The sequence below is a fragment of the Pipistrellus hanaki genome, assembly GCF_964339955.1.
Source record: "Pipistrellus hanaki genome assembly, chromosome: 2".
Classification (NCBI taxonomy): domain Eukaryota; kingdom Metazoa; phylum Chordata; class Mammalia; order Chiroptera; family Vespertilionidae; genus Pipistrellus; species Pipistrellus hanaki.
Window position 1 is genome coordinate 38,135,762 of NC_140504.1, and position 19,060 is coordinate 38,154,821.

A 19,060-nucleotide genomic window follows, 5' to 3' on the forward strand; every position below is an offset into this window, starting at 1 on the left:
TTGAGAATCTTTTCATATGCTTATTGGCCATTTGTATCATTTTTTGAGAAATGTCTTTCAAATCCTTTGTTCATTTGTAAATTGAATTGTCTTAAGTTAGAAAAGCTCTTTAAATATTCTGGGTGTAAGTCCCATTATACTTTTTAACTAGTGGTATATTTGTTGATATAATTATCACAGCTTTTTAAATTATACTTCATTAACTGTGAAAATATTTTCTAAAATACATTTTTAAGTATATCAAATGTCACCTTAAGTATAAATTGCATATTTTAAAATTTAAAAAGCAACCACTGCTTTTTCAAACAAATGAATTCCAGGCCAAGAAGTGAGAAATATGGGACCCCTAGGTTAAAAGATTAGATACATGAAATGTATGGACCGTCTTTGACACCTAACTTGAATTGAGGGGGAAAAAAGACAATTTAAATACTAACTAATCACTAAAAAATTGTTAACACTGATGGTATTATGGTTTATGTAAGAGTCTTTATCTTTTAGACATACATAGCAATTGCTAAGATTTTCTTCAAGATAAATCCAATTGGGAAGATGGATGGTATATAGATAAGACTAGCCACGAACTGATGTTTAACTAGGTTCATTAAACCATTCTACTTTTGTGTATGTCTGGAATTTTCCACTTAAAACTTATAAAGCACTATGCAATGTCACTATGTGTAAGAACACAGGAAGCTGGCAGCAACCAAACACTACCAACTAAATTTTTATTAAGAATTTCCAGTCATCTCAGAGCAAGAGCTCTGGGAAATTTAATAATGAGGGTGTGACATATCCATGGAGTTATTTGTCAATGCTTAGTTAATACCACCAGTCACAGGCTAGCTAAACAGCTGTATCAGCCAAATATGATACACACAATAACACAAAGCACCGACTCCTCACCTACACAGTCCTTCTCACCAGAGTTCATTACAGGACCAGAACTGCCACTGTAATTACCCTCACTGGCTACAAAAAATACTACCAACAGGTAAATACATGTCTATTGTATTTTATAATTTTATAGCAATCCCCCAGGCCACCTCATACTTACCCAAATTGTACACCCAATAGACACATGAAAACAGACAGTTATTAAAAAGTTAAACATAAATTTTCCAGCCAATATAACAATTACATTCCTAGGAATCTACCTAAGAGAAATGAAAACATACGTCCACACACAGACAAGTACATAAACATTCTTATCATTCGTAACAAAAAAAAAAAGTGAATAATCCAATGTCCACCAACTGGTGAATAGATAAACAAATGAGGAATATCCATACAGTGGAACACTATATAAAGGAACTAAGTACATGTATACACTATAGCATGGATGAACCTCAAAAATATACCAACTGAAAGCAGCCAAATACAAAAGACATCAAATTGTATTAATTTCACTTATAGTTTCTAGACAGGGAATCTACAAAAACAGATCAGTGTGGATGCCTAGGGCTGGGCCAGCAAAGGAGCATGAGGGCAACTTTTATGGCCGATGGAAATATTCTAACACTAAACTGTGACAATGGTTGTACAAAGTCTATAAATTTACTACTGAATCTTATACTTACATGGGGTGAATTGTATAGCATATAAATTATACTTCAATAAAGCTGTATTTTTATAGTACACCCAATTCTTAGGAATGACTATTTTAAAGCTCTGGCTGACAGCCTATTCATTGTAGCTTCAGTACAATAAATTCTAATTTAAGAATATTATTAGCATTTGTTTAAAAACTAAATATGCTATTTTAAAGGATTCCAAGTACACATATCTCTAAACCTTACTGAGCAAAATATTACTCTTTTAGCTACGTGTAATGTTAACAAATCATTGTCTATAGCTTGCATTAATTAGCTTTTTCTCTTCGCCACTTTGTTTTTCCCCTAATCTTATGCCCTACAGTATTCCTTTTAGTGAAAAATCTAGTTAGTGCCCAAGTTTTCCATTAGATACAAATTTTCTTAGAATATTTCACAACCTGAAATAAAATTTATGTATGGTCTAAATATAAAATAAGCATTATCCTTTGTTTATTTGGTGATTAAGCTACTCTCACATGCTGCCTCTGATAAGTTTTAAATTTTTTATTTCAAATCAAGCTTTCTTTTCATTATTTTGGTTCAAATTATTTTTTGCTTTAAACTGATCTGATAGATTCTTCATTTGAGAGCAGTGCTGTCTTCTATGACCAGGCCAGCTTTAATTTCAATTTGATTCCATCTCTTTCCAGTCCACTGAAAAACCTGCCAAAGAGGATTTCCCTCTAAGCCAGCATTAAAAAAATAACTTTTTTTAACCAATCACTTTCCCCTCCTCCCACAAAAATAAATCTCATATGCAATGCCAAGTTCTACAAGGATTAAAGTAAAAAGCTACAGATGAACTGGAAGAAGAGCCAGCCTGCCTGCTACAGCCCAACCTCAAGAAATACAGCAGCCTTAAGGTATGGCTTAAAAACCAATGTTCTAGGACAAGCAACATTGATTTCTGCACAGCACAAATACAAAACACACTTAAGCAAAACTCATAAGAAAAACTTGGATATATAAATTAAAATACACATTTTATAATCTCAATTTTAAAAATAGATTATAGTGATTCACAAAATAATATACCTTTAAAATTCCATAAAGACATTGCTTTCAGGAATTTCATCTACTACAACAAACGCTGTGCATCTTTTATCAGAATTTCCCTTGTGACATAAAAAAAGCACGTCAACCAAGGAAGTCAAAAGCCATATTAACACAAAACATTGAGCCTAGTGGAAAGTTGTCATATAAATTAGCTGGTCAGCAGGAAATGCCAATTATCCAACAGGCCATTAAGAAAATAGGATGGCAAGAATGCTCTGGGTAAAACCATTTATGTAACTCTGTTACAAGGTTAAAAAAAAACAAAACCCAAAAAGCAGTATTATCTGCCTCCAGAATCAGATACAAATCAAGCCAAGTATTCAACCAAAATGGCAACAAATAGTAAGGATAATCCTAGAAAAGGAGCATGTACTATTATGAATTTTCAAATTTATCTAAACTGTCAGATATAAACCCCTTCCCCTCAGAAATCAAAAGGTAAAGGTAGTGCAATATCAAACTTCACATTTTTAGAAAAAATAGAAATTATTATTATATGGTTGTAAAAATGGAGGCAAGTAAAGAGTTCAGAAATATACTTGTTTATAATCAATTAAAAGATGAGCCATAATTTGAACCCTAATTATCACATTTTGTAGAAATCACAATCCAGGTATTGTGTCCTCAATTATTAAGATATATGTTAAATAGTTCACATTTTAAAAACATTTTAGCATCACATTACCAAATTTGATAAAATCTTATCAAAACATCTATGTCTTCAATATAAATCATATTGTTAAAAGTATGAACATTTAAAGAAAACTGCTGAGGTGCCAAATAAGTATTTTCTGTTAAATATACACAAATTAACATTTAGAACTACATAAATTAATTCTTGCTAAAAGTTGATTTAGGTTTACAAAGGCATACTTTGTGAACTATAATAAATTTCCCCAGCACCATTTTCTTTTTTTTATTCCAAAATTATTTCATTAGGTTTAACTTTCTTCTGTCATTCATAAGTAAAAGTTACAGAAGGTTTACAATACGTAGTTTTAATAGTAATGTTTTTTAAAAATCTAAGCAAAGTGCACATTAAACTAGCTGCAACTACTCAAATTTATCAAATAAAAAATAGAACACTTCATTCACTTAAGTCTTTGAGGGAAAAAATAGTATACCTTGCTTAAATAAGGATTCCCCAGTAAGGATATTATATAAAAGATTTCCCATGTATTTTATTAAGTTCACTGTCTCTCATTAAAACTTTTTTACAAAAGTCTAATGAAGAACACATACTTACAATACCATATTACACAACTACAGTACTGTTAATTAAATAAAGCAGCCCAGTATAGCTGTAAACATTTTAAATGTAGTAAACAAAACTTGGCATGTCTTTTCTTCCTAAAACTTGCCATTACAATGCTCTTTCCAGGGAAATTATTCTTCCTGGATAAGTTTCATGTATATTTTAGTCTTTAAAAATATTACACTGAAATAACGTGTGAAAAGATTTAGGCATGGCAATTTCACTGAAGCTTTTATTGCCTCTGCTGTAATATGACAGGGATTGTAAGGAACACAATTGAACTTACAGAGATATGGTGATGATAGTCACTGAAGATAATTTTGATCTCAAGTATTTTTATATGTGGGCACTTCTAATTTTATTCACTTTAGTATTTTAAAAGCATTATATTTTAAATTGTGTACCTGTTTTGACATTTGGCACAGAGGAAACTGTACCTGTGGGTCAGTTTAAAACAAAGAATCAGCATGGGGAGTTTACCAGAATAAAGATGAAAACACTAATGAATTAAAGCAATTCAAGTGTGTGTGTGTGTGTGTGTGTGTGTGTGTGTGTGTTTCAACCTCTTTCTCACAGACATGCACTCACATGCATGCACTCACACACCCAACCACACGTGTAAGCATTTTGAGTACAGAATAGTCCTGTAACCAGACACTTATCCTCAGAGTAATCATACCACATTAAATCAGTCTTCTCTTTTCAGCCCTAGGAATAATATTGTTTAATTCTAAGATGCCATCATAAGAGTGAACAACCTTAACTTTTATGCTACATAATTATATTCAAAGATTACGTATTTTTGTTTATAATTACACAGTAATTATAAATGTTTAGTACCAAACTGATGACAAATACTATTTCGTTGAAAAGGTCTTACATTTAAAAGGAAAAGTCTGTAAAACCCAAGGCACTAGGCCATGAACCAATATCAGACTTTTATGAAAAACAATTTATAATGGGGGGGAAAAAGAATGGGATCTCATTTCAAGACACCGCATACTTGAATTAATCTATCTGAAAACAATACCATAAACTCAAAATCTTCAAGACAGGAAACAAAATAATACATATATCTTTTAAATTTTTTTCATAATTGAAGTTCCTCTTTATATTTACAAATATGAAATCAGGAAATACTTGAAAGGGAAGCAGCAGGATTCTTCTTTTTTCTTCCTTCCTTCCCCCCCACCCCCCAAAATAACCAATTCCAGTAACTTGAATAGAAATTTTCATATTTTTCTTTTGGAAGAATATGATTGGAATATTAATGTAAGATCTGTGGGAAACCTTTCTAGTCAATTTCAAAATCATGTAAATAAAAAGTGGTCTTAATATGTCATTGTTCTTAAAATCATTTCCACATCTAATTTCCACTGCTAATCTGAAGTACATTCTTTGATAATTTCAACATAAGATCTTAGAGAGTACCTGGATACACCAAGCAATACCTATTCCTGTTAAAGTCCAACATTTGAAGTTTTACATTTTTTAACCTACCTTACAGAAATCTTTAAAAAAGCAATAAATCCTCCTTCACGTGTCAGGAAGTGAACAGGAAAATCAGCATTTTCAGCATAAAAGCAGTTCATAGGTCTTGTAATGAATATAATACATACAAGATAGAATTCTGCTTTGATGTGAAAACATCAAATTTGAGTGAAACAAAAACAGTAAAGAGACTGAATAATTTACAAAAATAGAGGCCAGATTGGTATTTTGCATCAAGTGCATGCTTGCTTGAAAATCTTTGCTCTTGAAGTATTTGGCAACCACAGTGATTAGCAGTTAAAGCCGTTTTCAACAAAATAAGGTCATCAAAAATGGACTATTTGTCTGAAAAAGCAGTACCTATGAGGATTGAACATCATGGCTCATCACAACCATTTTCAAAATTTAATTCCTATTATCTTCTTATAAATTAAGAAAATTTCATTTTTGTTCCATGGTGTGCTAAAAAAATAAAATAAACCCTCATGCCTAAATTTAGAATATTGTTTTGTGTAGCAATCTAAAACATTCCAAACAAATTAAATAGTTTAACTTATTCAACAGGCATATAAGCATTTCAAAATCATAATGAAATCCAATTATGCGCTGCAGAATGTAGACAGCAGAATCTAACATTATGCAGACGCTTTCTAAACAGAAGCTCCCTGTAGGACAACCATATATAAACATAGGTGAGATAAGTAGAGTAAGTCTGTGTGACCTTTTGAAATCGAGGGTCTGAAACACCAATTTTTCAGGTAGGCACAAGAAATTATCCTAAAAAATTTTCACGTTGGTTATTTTGACATTTTTTTCATCCGATTCTCTACTCACATCAACAATACATGTGATTTTCCAGGAAAAAAAAAAAATCCCCCAAACCAAAACACCATTCCAGATCTGGTACACTTAAATATATCACTCTCATTGGAAGTGCTATTAGCATAGTCTTTGCAACTAGCCCAAAGCATATTATTTAGGAAGTTTTTATAAATTGTTTGTGATGTTCATGTTTAATTCTTATGCCACACTGTTTTCTGATGAAGACAGCATTGTGCTTTATGCAAGAATGGAAACCTTAAAATAATCACCATAAAGCTTCTAAGACTCATGGGAGAATAAACTAGGATGGTCCACAGATATAAGATGAAATCCACAATGTAGAATTATAAATGGTTAGAGCGGCCAGGACTAGAAGACAAGCCCAAACCACCATTAGAAGAATGAAATACGGTATGGTCCAAGATGTATCCTTAAAGTTTTGTCTCAACCCTCAGTCTGAATTACGAGGATTGATCTTCAGTTCAGTCCAGCCAGCAGAAATTGACTGTGCAATTTTCCGTTGTATTTATTGTACAGACTATGTACATTCTAGAAGGTTCCTTTAGTGCTACACTGTTGTACTTTTTGTCCCAGCAATTTGAGGGCGTGCAAATTCCACAAAGTCATCAATAAGAACAGGCCATGCTCCTGGGGATGGGGGGGATGGGGTTATGGGAGGAAGGAAAGAAAGAAAAGCAGAAATAAGACTAACATTTTAATAAGTTCCTTTATATTTTAACTATCTTCCACATAATGAAGTATAACTTTATAAATATTCCCACTAATAGGACTTTCAAAATTCAAGCTTTGATCATTCTTTAAATGATAAAAATAAATCTTCTGCTAATCCATCATTATTATTATGGTTTCCCTGGCTAGAGTGGCTCAGTGGTTGAGTGTCGACCTATGTACTAGGTCATGGCTCAATTCCTGGTTAAGGCACATGCCCGGTTTGCAGGCTCCATCCTCAGTGTGAGGCATGCAGGAGGCAGCCAATCAATGATTCTCTCTCATCTCTCTCTCTCCCTCGCCCTTTTTTCCTTCCTGAAATCAATAAAAATGTTTCTTAAATAATAACATGATTTTCTGAAAGCCACTGAAGTCAGGCCACTACAGCAATTTGGTCAAAATTGGTAGTATAAGGAATAATCATAATATACTGGCATGCTGCCAGTGCTTAAAGCATAGTAAGTAGGAGGAAACAAATTTTCAGGCATTTTTTTAAAATCTTGCAAAAAAATCTTAAGAAAATTAACAGCAAGTATCCAAATCTACCCTTTTTCATGATAAATTCTAAAAAATTTTAAATTGTACGCCTCTATACATCACATGCCAACCTCTAAATCAGAAAGTTCTTCAGTTTTCTGTAAGGCCTAGCAGCACAATTATCATTCATATGCAAGATTAGGCATTTCTTACTTTTTAATGAACACTATAAATTACAATGAAAACAAAAAGAATAAAATAACATCATCTCTGGTTAGATTATATGAATGGCTCCAAGACACTTTTAAGGAGGCCAAACCACTGGAGATTTTTCAAAGAACACCTCTATCTGTAGAACAATCTCAAAAACACTGACTTCTTCATACATATGAAAATGTATGAAGAAGTCAATGTAAATCACTGCCACTTCTAGATAAACAGGTAGTAGATGGTTGCATCATCATCTTTACAGGAAGAAATAACAGAAAAGCACTTAATCAGTGAATATTTATTGATTGTCAATAGTATTATAGTAGGCAGCTGAAGTACATTTCAAATTAGACAAGGTCACTAAACTTAAATTTACTATTCAACTTCACAGACAAGACAAACACATAATAATAAAAGACATACATATAAGTATAAAAGTACTTTGCTAAGAGAACAGGTTTCCTAAAATAAACTGAAAATCTAAACATGAATGAAAATTACTCATGCTTTTTTGGAAGATACGACTACTGACTTGGTATTTAAAGAAACTATAAACTGATAAAGAAATGAAGGCACTCCATACATTTAGAAGAGCACAAATAAAAGCTCAGAAGAGGGAAATCCAACTCCAAGAAAAACAGAAGTAGACAAGAAGTTCAAAAGTGTATGATAAAAGAAGGCAGGTAAAAACAAAAAACTGGAAGGGCAAAACGTTTTATTACCTTCCTCATCATAATTAGACATGTCATCTGCAATCATTGTACTGAAGTCTAGAAGAAGATTCCAAGTATCTTTTGGTATGGATCGTTTATGATGTTCCTATTTAAAAAAATCCAAATCACTAAAAAGAGGTTTTTGTTTTTTTTAAAGTCCAGATGATACTAAATACAAGAATGCAAACCAAATTGTGTATAGAAATTTTACTTATCAAATTTCTCCTTCTATGTTCATTACATGCTCTAATAAGAGTCAATCATGCTTTAAAATAGATCATGCTTTAATTTATTTTCAAACATAACAAAATTTTTGAGAAAACAAGGAACTGCAGAAAACATGAACTTACCAACAAAAATTTATTCCATAAGTCTAAGAACTTAAATCTTCCATTAAGCACTAAATTCCAGTAGGCAATGGCCATTTCTAGATCTGTAATATTAAAAATAAATTATGTATGTCAAATGCCATGAATATTTGTCCTTAAAAAACAAACAAACAAACAAACAAAAACAGGTTAGACCACAGAAAGACAAAAAAAAAACAAAAACAAAACAAAAAAAAACAAAAAAAACACTAACCCTTGTGCTCTGAATACTTACATATTAAAATTTCCTGAAAAAAATAAGCCCAAGTTTGTATCCTGGCTCCATCACCAATGGACGATTCCATCAGGGCAAGAAGAATACCACTTACCTCAAAGGGTGTTCCTGAAGTTTCAATTAGGTAATGTAATAAGCAGTAATAAGCATGCTTGACTAGTTCATCAGTACTCAAATGTTAATGTTTCCCAACCTCAGCACTTTTGACATTTTGAGCCAATACCTAGCTAATTTTTTGTTGTGGAGTGATGTCCCATGCATTGTAGCCATAGCAGCATCCTATCCCTGGTGGTGACCACCAAAGATGTCTCTAGATATTGCCAAAGGTCCCCTGAGAGACAAACTTGACCCTAGTTGAGAGCCACTGACATACACCTACAAGTTGTAATGCAAAGAATTCCTATACACAATCCTAACCAATTTTCCAAGATGTTAGCTCTCTGATCCTGTCCTCAATGAAACTATTTTTTTTTAAATTTAAAACTAATAAACTAAGATTTGTTTTAAAAATTTTTGATGAAATTATGTAATGTCCATTTAATGATGATTGTAGCAGAAAAGGGTAAAAAAGCAATACTGCCACATGACAAAGACCTACTCCTGACATATGACAGAGAGAAAGACCCATCATCTCTTTCAATGAATTAAAGCAGTTAACAAGGTATCAAGCTTTAATGAGTAAATTTACATTTCCAGGTCAGGAAAAATTACATCTTAAGTAACACATTGTGGGTAGATCATGAGCATTCTCATGTTTTCATATTACACAGTGTTTTACATAAATGTTAAATGCACGCCTTAAAATTAAATATCTTACATGTCCTTACAAGCTAGTATCTTTTTAAAGTATGATACTTTGTAAAGCGTTTTTTGTAATCGGTCAATAGAAACTTATCTGGCCACTGGGTAAAGCTAGCAATAAAATTATTGGTGCACAATGTGTTAAAAATCCTTTTGGATATGATCTCCAAAACACTCTTGATAATCTGGGAATCATGAGAGACTAGGAAGGACTTCAAAAAGACTCACATCCTACCCGAAAGAAAAACATAAAAAGGCCATAAGGAGAAAAAAAAAATCTCATCTTCATAGGATCTCAATCACTTCAAGGATAGGAACTACATATATGCAAACTGGCAGACTGAAATACACAGCAATTATTGAGAAACTGAATGAATGAATGCACTTGCTATGGTCCCAAACCTTCAAACCCGTCATTACCTCTTCCTTTTAAACTCAATGGAGCTTTTTTTCTCCTATCCAAAGATAAACCCCCAGCACCTCTAGTCCCACCCTGCCTCTTCAAGGCATCTTGTCTATTATCTTTTGATTAATTTTCCTCCCTTCCTACATCTTCAACTTTGCCATCTTCTGGCTTTCCCCCTCCACAAAGAAACAAGCTCAGGTTATCGGCTATGTTTAAAAAATCTATCTTGGGTCTTTCATTACCTTACTAGCTACCCTCTTTCTCCTTTCCTTCACAGATAATCTACTTTCATCCATAATGTGTTCCTAAAACATGTCTGAAAGTCAAACTCAGATCCCCATATTTTAAGAGAACTAGAAATATGACGCCACTAATTCCTATTCACGATTCCTTTTTAATCTTTAATTAGTTACTCAAAATTCCTTCCAGGTTCTTTAATTTTGTCCTTTTCTTTACCAACCATCAAACTTTAAGTGCAGTTAAGTAAAACTGCTATTATTAGCAAGCAGAGTAAGATTTGCTGTTATTAATATGCTTAACTATTTCCTTCCTCACTTCAAATGCATTAAATGTATAAGGACTAAGCTCATTATTAGTGTTATCATTTTTTCTTAACTAATTTTAACAAAATGAGAAACAATGAAATGTTTATATAACTGCAAAACATGAGACACCTATAAATGCCCATTTGTCAGCCAATACCTAGCATAAGACGCTGACAAGAGTAGAAGTGTACATGTATGATGTTTGAAGTTCAGGTTGTAAAAGAGAGCTTTTTGTAATCTACATTCATTACCCCATTTCCTCACCTCCACACACTTAAACTTGTCTCTACCTCTGCAACTCCACTAAAGTGATCTCTGGAGTGGTTCCCAAGCAAACACCTTGATGTCCTTAATTTACTTCGCTCTCTGCAGTATTTCACAGAACTGAGCACACCTAGATGGGACTTCTTCATCTTTAATGGTAGCACCCTACGGACTGCCCTCTGTCCTCTCTAGCCTTCTTACTCTTTTTCACAGGTTCCTCTTCCTCCATTAATCCATTAAATGCCAGTGTTCTATAACACTGTATGTCAACAATAACCACTTCCACTTCCCTCAGATTTTCCAAACCTTTACTTTTCTTCACACTAACAACTCCTAAAACTGAAATTTCTATCTCTATTTTCCTAGATTCATATATCTAATTGCCTAAGGACATCTTCAAATGGGTAGCCCCCCAAAAAACTCTTAATTCAATAGGGTTCAGACTGAACTCATTTTCTTACCTCTACAGACCTGCTATTCCATTTATCTCAATAAATAGCATCCCCTTCAGTGCTTCTCAATAAAACATCTCATTCTGAGGAACTGTCTTATGTATCGCAGGACATTTAGCATCCCCCTAATGTCAGCAGAAACCCTCAGTCATTATGACATCCAGCAGACACCCCTCCCCCCCCCATTTCCAAATAGTCAAATGTGTTGAGAAATGTAGGGAAACTCCTTTCTTCATCATATACTTCCAATCGAAGCTCTCTCATTCTGACTTCTCCATCTCCATTGGCAAGGCCTATACTAAGGTCTTCTTCATGTCTAGCTAAATCACTGCAACAGCTTCATAACCAGTCTCTCCCTCTAGTTTTGCCCCTACTCCTTTTAAAGGATCAACAGTGCTTTCAAATGAAGCTTTCAGGCATGTTTATTTGGTGTCACTTCCATGTTAAATTCTTCAATGATTGAAACAACAAGATACCACTACACACCTTTTGGAATGGCCAAACTCCAAAACACTGATAACACCAAATGCTGGCGAAGGTGTAGAGAAACAGGAACTCTCATTCATTGCTGGTGGGAATGCAAAATGATACAGCCACTTTGGAAGACAGTTTGGCAGTTTCTTACAAAACTAAACATATGCCTACCATAAGATCCAGCAATCACACTCTGCGGTATCTACCCAAACGAAGTGAAAACTTATGTCCACACAAACACCTGCCTGTAGATGTTTATAATAGTTTTATTCCTAACTGCCAAAACTTGGAGGCAACCATCATGTCCTTTAGAAGGTGAACAGATATATTGACTGTGGTACATCCAGATGAAGGAATATTATTCAGTGCTAACACAAATGAGCTATTAAATTGTGAAAAGACATGGAGGAAAACGAATGCATATTAATATTACTAAGTGAAAGAAGTCAACCTGAAAAGGCCATAGACTGTAAAATTCCAACTGTATGACATTCTGGAAAAGGCAAAGTATGGAGACAGTAAAAAGATCAGTGGTTGCCAGGGTTAGGATGGAGGAAAGGATGAGTAGGCAAAGCAGAGAGGATTTTTAGGGCATGGTACTATAATGGTGGATACAAGTCATTATGTATTTGTCCAAACGCACAAAATGTACAACACCAAGAATGAACCTTAATGTAAACTTGAACTTTGGGTGATAATGCTTGGGAGGTGTGGGGGGAGGTTAATAATGGAAGAAGCCAAGCATGTGTGAAAGGGGGTATATGGGAAATCTCTGTATTTTCTGCTTAATTTTGCTATAAGCCTAAAACAGCTCAAAATGTTTTATTGAAAAATGTTTTTTACTCTATAATGATTTCATTTTCTATTGCCTTCAGATAAAATCTACCATCTCTAGTCAAAAGAATTTACTTGCAGTTTCTCAAAGGTGCTCCATCTTTCTCCACATTAGAGATGACTTCTTTTTCTTTCGTCCTTGAAAATGTGTAATTCAATCTTTATGAAGACTTTGCAAACTCACCCAGACAGACAGACTTAAGATGCTCCTGACAACATGCTCTCAGAGTAAGCAGTCAATAAATGTTGAATGAAAAAGGAACACTCAAAAAAAGTTAAAATTAAGAGCTGAAACATAGATAAAATTAAGTTGAACAGAGATAAAATGTTAACTGCCACAAGAACAGAAAAATGTGCCTTTAAACAAGTGTTTGAGTGACAGAGAGAATAACCTAACTAGAGAGAAGTGCTTTAACACAGTTTCAGCCTCTTAAATTTCAACTCCAGCACTAGTTAATGATCTTGGGCAACTGAATTCATGCCTCTAATTCAGTTCAAAATAAAAATAATTGAATGTACTCTCACAGGTTGTTGTTAAGGATCAAATGAGTTAATATATATAAAATATTTAAAATGGAGCCTGGTAAATATGAGGTCCTTACTATGACTTCTTTAAATGATTTAATAATTTATTATTATAGATTCTGAATCAGTATTGGAAAGAACAAATTCACTGATAAGATAGAAAGAAATAAAAGCAGTTAGAAGGAAAATGCAGAAAAAAGGAAACAGTCCCTTACAGTAAAATTAAAAATGCAAACAGAGGTAATCCCTGTGTCATTCTTTCAGACAGAACCAAAAGGCCAATGTGGGATTTCATAAAAGATGATCAACTGAGTGCCAGATGAACATGAAAATGAATTAAGATTGGATCCAAGCATTGTCCCTACAGGAAGCAAAATGTTGCCAACTTACTAGGGAGGACAGAATAGTGATTAAAAATCCTACTCAAAATGTTTTCATTTACTTAGAACTATCTACAGTTAGAACAACATAGTGTAATTTTAAAAATGCAGAAACTGGAGTCAGATCTAAGGTTGAATCGTAGTTCTCATATAACTCTAAAGTTATGGGCTTTTAATAAGTCAGATTCTCTGACATGATTTTCCTCATCATGAAAAGATAACAGGTTTCTTTTAATTTAGCACAAAGGGTTGTTACAAGAGCCAAAGAGGATTTTATAGATGAAAATACACTTTAAAAACAATCAATAAAATTATGCCTAAATATTAAAGTAAATGTTTAACAATGTTAAAATTTTTTTAATCATTTAACAGGTGTAGGATTCTAACTGAAAACCACAGTTTACAAGGAAATAACCTATAGACTTTAAGTCTAATTAAAGTTCAGAATGGTCCTCAAAATGACAGGGCTGTTAAAGAACAAATATAATTTTTTACTAAATAAATAATCAGTCCCACAAGAAATAACAGATCCACAGTATTCTACATTAAACAGTCTCTGTCTGAAGTATTATATTCAGCTTCAAGAGCTCTATTCTGAGAGAAACTGAGAAACTAGAAATGTGTCTTCAGGGGACAGTAACAGGAATAATAAAGGTCTCCTCAAACGAACAGTTAAAATAATTGGGATACTGACCTGCAACAAAGGAGAAGGGGGATAGTGACCTTTTAAGGTTAGACTTCCTCTGTGTGTAGTAGAGGACAAATAAGAGCAATGATGGAAGTTATATAAAGACAAAGATGTTGGCTAGTAAGGAAGAACTGTGTGGTAACAAGAGTATCCAGTGAAGAGAATGGACCACTTCCTAAAATAAAGTGCCCACTTTCCCTATGTTCAAAAGTAAAAGTTAAATGAACATCAGGTACAAATGCTATTTTAGATCTAACGGAGGACTTATGAAGTCCCTTTCAAAAATTTAAGATTCAGAAGACTATCAGAAATGGCAGGCAGGCGACTGAAGCAGATGGTGATAAAGGAAGCACCCCATCCTACTGTCACAAGAAATAAGGTTATAGACAATGACATTAATGAAAAACACCAGCTCTTACTATCACTCGCACAGCTCTCCTATATAATAAAGAGCTAATATGCTAATGGTTGTGATGTCCTCACGCCATAACAACAGATCAGGAGGCGGCTGCATGTGTGTGCCCAGTGGGGCGGAGCCACTGCATTGCTCCAGAGAAAAGGGTGAAATCGGGGAGGCGCCGGAGAAGGCGGGACCATCCCATGGTGGGGAGGGCGGGGGTGAGCGCCCAGAGCGTCCCCCTCACCAATCCTTCACCACCCACCCACCGCTCGCACTCAGCATGCCCCTTCCAGCCAGGGGAAGAACAGCGTGCTGCCAGGAAGCGGCGCTCGAAACCCTGCAGCAGGCGTGAGGCTTCCAGCTCTCCTCCCCGCCATGACGGGCGAAGCCGCCACGTTGCTCCAAAGACCTTTGCTCCAGAGACGGGGCAGAAATAGGGAGGCACCTGGAGGAGGCGCCTGGGACCAGTCTGAAGCAACCGAGGGCGGAACCTGAAGAGGCCAAAGAAGGCTGGAGGGGTCAGGGGCAGAGCCAGGCACACTCAAGCTCTGGGTGGAGAGTTTAGGTTGTGGAGGCAGGGTAGTTTAGGTTGTGGGTGGGTGAGGAACATATGGTGGGCGGAGTCACGAGTTTTCACGTGCTGGATCTCTAGTCCTATATAATAATCCTACATGATAAAAGGTTAATATGTAGATTGTCCCCTCAACTAAGAGTTCGACCAGGGGGCAGGGATGGCCAACTGCCTGTGGCCCTCCTCCCGGCTGGCCCCGCCCCTGAAAAATCCCCCCACCCCAATCAGGGCGGTACCAGAGCCCCAACTTCCCGCAGCCCCTCCCCCTGGCCACCCCGCCCCCAATCAGCATCCCCCTACTCCAACTGGGGGCAGGGCCAGCCTGCCAACCACCTGCAGCCCCTACCCCTCGCCAGCCTGGCCCAATCGGCCGCAATAGGGGCAGGCCAGCCAAACCCCACTGTGCACAAATTATTGTACCAGGCCTCTATTCTATAAAAGCCTAAGCGACTGTTAAAGTAGAACGACGAAAATGACAGGTTGCCATGTTGCGCACTGACCACCAGGGGGCAGACGATAATGCAGGGCTACCCCTGGTGGTCAGTGAGCTCCCACAGGGCTCACAGCTGGTGAGCGCAGTGGCAGTGGCAGGAGCTTCTCCTGCCTCTGCAGCAGCGTTAAGGAGCAGTGAGGCAAGTAGTAAGGAGCAGCGAGCAGTAAGAAGCGAGGAGTCCTGGACTGCAAGAGGGACAGCCAGGCTGACGGACACCCCCCACACCCAGTGCATGAACTTGGTGCACCAGGCCTCTAGCATATGAATAAACCACAGTGCTGTCACTGTTACTCTTTGCCAGTTTGTTCTGGACCTCACTTCCACTCCTATGATCTTCTAGTTACTCTCTGCCAAATACTTCAATATATGAACCCTGTAAACTAGGGGTGTCAAACTCAATCAGAGAAGGGGCCAAAATCTAAAATCCAGCCTAAATCGCGGGCCAAATGGTTTACTGAACAGTCATAAACTGACGATGTCATAAACTGACAGCGGAGTGCAGTGATGACAGCGCGGTGCGGGCCACATTGCAAGGCCTGGCGGGCTGGATTTGGCCCGCAGGCCTTGTGTTTGACACATGTGCTGTAAACCCTTGGAAAGGCTATCAAGAAAACTGTTTTGTTTTTTTTAATCAAGTTCTTCAACTAAATAAGTCATGACATTTCCTGACACCCAACATCATTGCAAAACAAAAAAAGGAAACTATGACTTACTTCAGTTTTCTTTTTTTAATTAAGACACTTTTAGTTTTAGTTTCAAGTTTATGGGGAAAAATTGAGGGAAAAGTGCAGAGACATACCCAAAACCTCTCCCTCTCTTCCCCCCATTTCCAGTATTTTTAACATCTTGCAATTGATAAGCCAATATAGGTATATTATTAACTGAAGACCGTATTTTAGATTATGGCTCACTCTGTTGTACACTCTGTGGCTTGGGGGAGCTTAAAAACAAATTTGAAAATTGTTGTTAAATATATAAAACATGAAATGTATCATCATAAGCATTTTTAAGTGTGCAATTCAGTAGTGTTGGGTATATTCACACTGTTGTATAACTAATCTTCAGAACTCTTTTCATCTTGCAAAACAAAAACGTTATACCCATTAAATAGTATTACATTTTTCTTAAGCTCAATACCTACTACATAAAAGAATAAACATAACTTTTAAACTTAATTCCTCTACATAATCTTTCTTAATTTTTTCTGTAATCTAAAAATCCAATTTACCATATTATTTCCAATTAGCTATGAAAGTTTAGTTTTGCTTTATTTTCATCATATAATGAAAACCAAGATTCAATAACAGAAAACTACATATTCACCCAAAAATATTATTTATTTTGTACTCCAGTAAGGGTTAGGGGATTAAGAAATAGATTCATCCCCTTTAAATCATCAATATTCACATTTTGTTTAATCTTACCAAAATATTGTTGTATTTCCAAACATAACAAATAATTATCTTAGTGTATACATATAAATTAAACACTTTAATTGGTTTCTACATGTGGAAAGCAAAAGATAAGAAAAAATAGCCCAGTTAACTGGTGGCCACAGATAGAAGATAGAAAAACCAACCCTAGGTGTACCAGCTCATTTCATCTGCAAAATGAGAAACTTTTCTGTAAAAATATCCAACCTAAACTGAAGAATCAGTTGGAAATGAGGCTTCATTGTTTAGAATTTTGCTTTACAGATATTTTATAAACCTTTAATCAGTTTCAGGTTTGGTCACTCTTTAAGTCAATTCTTCCATGCAAATGTTCTACATTCATCCCTTTCTCACTAATGTTCAATCACTTCCTCAGTCTAATCCCTATTCAGGTATCTTTTTCTCAATGCTTTTTCCCCTCTCTTATCTAAAATACAAAGAATTAGTACAAGAGACTCCTAATAGCCTCTCCAATGACTGTATATTCAAAATAAAACAACAAACTCACTTCAATCAATAGGTAACTTATTTAACCTACCTGAGTCTCAGTTTCCTTATCTGCAAAGAATAAAAATATGGCTAGTGTTCTATTATTATGTACCTGGGACACTGCAAGTGGTGAATTATTGAATGAAATGATAACTCCATGAAGTTGTTAAACATTAAATGTGGCAGTGTATGTAAAGTTCTTAGCACACTGCCAGGCATACTGAAAGCTCATGTTAAATGGAAGTTACTGCTATCATCAAAATCTTCAGTGCCTCCCCATTGCCCACAAATTCCAATGCAAACCTTTCTGTACGGTTTTTAAAAGAAGCCTGTGGTTACTGAGCCTTAATGTGTTTCACCAATTTAATCTCTAAACAAGCACTAAAATCAAGTCAACATTTTCTGGCTCCCACAAAGCCAAGTTTATTTCTCAAGTTTCAGACCCTCATTCGTAACTACCCTCTCACTGGAACACCTTCTATCTTCCCTGGCCCAGCCAAAGCAAACCCTTTAGTCACATCCCATCTTCCCAGGAAGCATGTCCCAACCATTCCAACTTTTACTCACTTCCACTTTTATCTAAAACCCTCACACACACGTTATTTTATATTATCTGCTACTGTCCAATCTTTCTGGGTAAACCGGAAATTACACTATAGCTTTTAGTTCCATATTCTCTATGCCACCCCCAAATGTATAGATATGACATACAGTATAGATTAATCTAAATTGTTAACAGTAGTTATTTCAGGATAAGACTATGAATGATAATCATCTTTTTTAATTCTTTCTTACAGTTTCCAAATAAATTATTTTATGATTCACAAATCCTATAATGCTATTCTACAGATTTATAGTGAAATAACTTATGATCCTAAATTTCTATAATATTTTCTGGGAAATAAACAAATGAACATACATATATCAGGGGAATTTTAACAACTATTTATTTTCTGTACAGTTCTTTAAAAAAAAAAAAAATCAGTGGTTCAGATATGATATCCAGGGTAACCAACCCTATTTCTGAATGTGCTTAGTACTGGCCGAGTCACCAGAAGTTCACTGTTTCTCACTGCTTTTCAGGAAATGTTATTTTCATATTTTTTGCTCAAAACACGTAACTTTCTATTACAAAACAAAAGTGATACTGTCAATGTATTTGAAACACCAAATATAATTTTTAAAAATTCTTACCTAATCCTTTTTGTCCTGGATTCTTTGCAAAATTAAAAGTAAACTGGTAAAAATCCTTAAATCGTCCTGGTTCTTTCAATTCTTGTTCCATCTTGGGTATCTGGGCCTTTAGTTTTTCTATGCTGTCACATCTACATTGTAAAATTAAGTTTATAAAAGA

General features: G+C 35.2%; 1 protein-coding gene across 1 annotated transcript in view; it reads right to left on the reverse strand.

The window, feature by feature from the left end:
• Window positions 1-709: 709 nt before the first annotated feature.
• DCUN1D1 (defective in cullin neddylation 1 domain containing 1) overlaps window positions 710-19,060 on the reverse strand; it is a 35,675-nt gene continuing 17,324 nt past the window's right edge. The window contains 6 exon segments of the mRNA XM_084874237.1: window positions 710-6,867; window positions 8,358-8,454; window positions 8,699-8,781; window positions 11,906-11,927; window positions 11,929-11,987; window positions 18,901-19,031. Coding sequence (XP_084730363.1) covers window positions 6,788-6,867; window positions 8,358-8,454; window positions 8,699-8,781; window positions 11,906-11,927; window positions 11,929-11,987; window positions 18,901-19,031 — 472 coding nt within the window. The 3' untranslated portion in view covers window positions 710-6,787.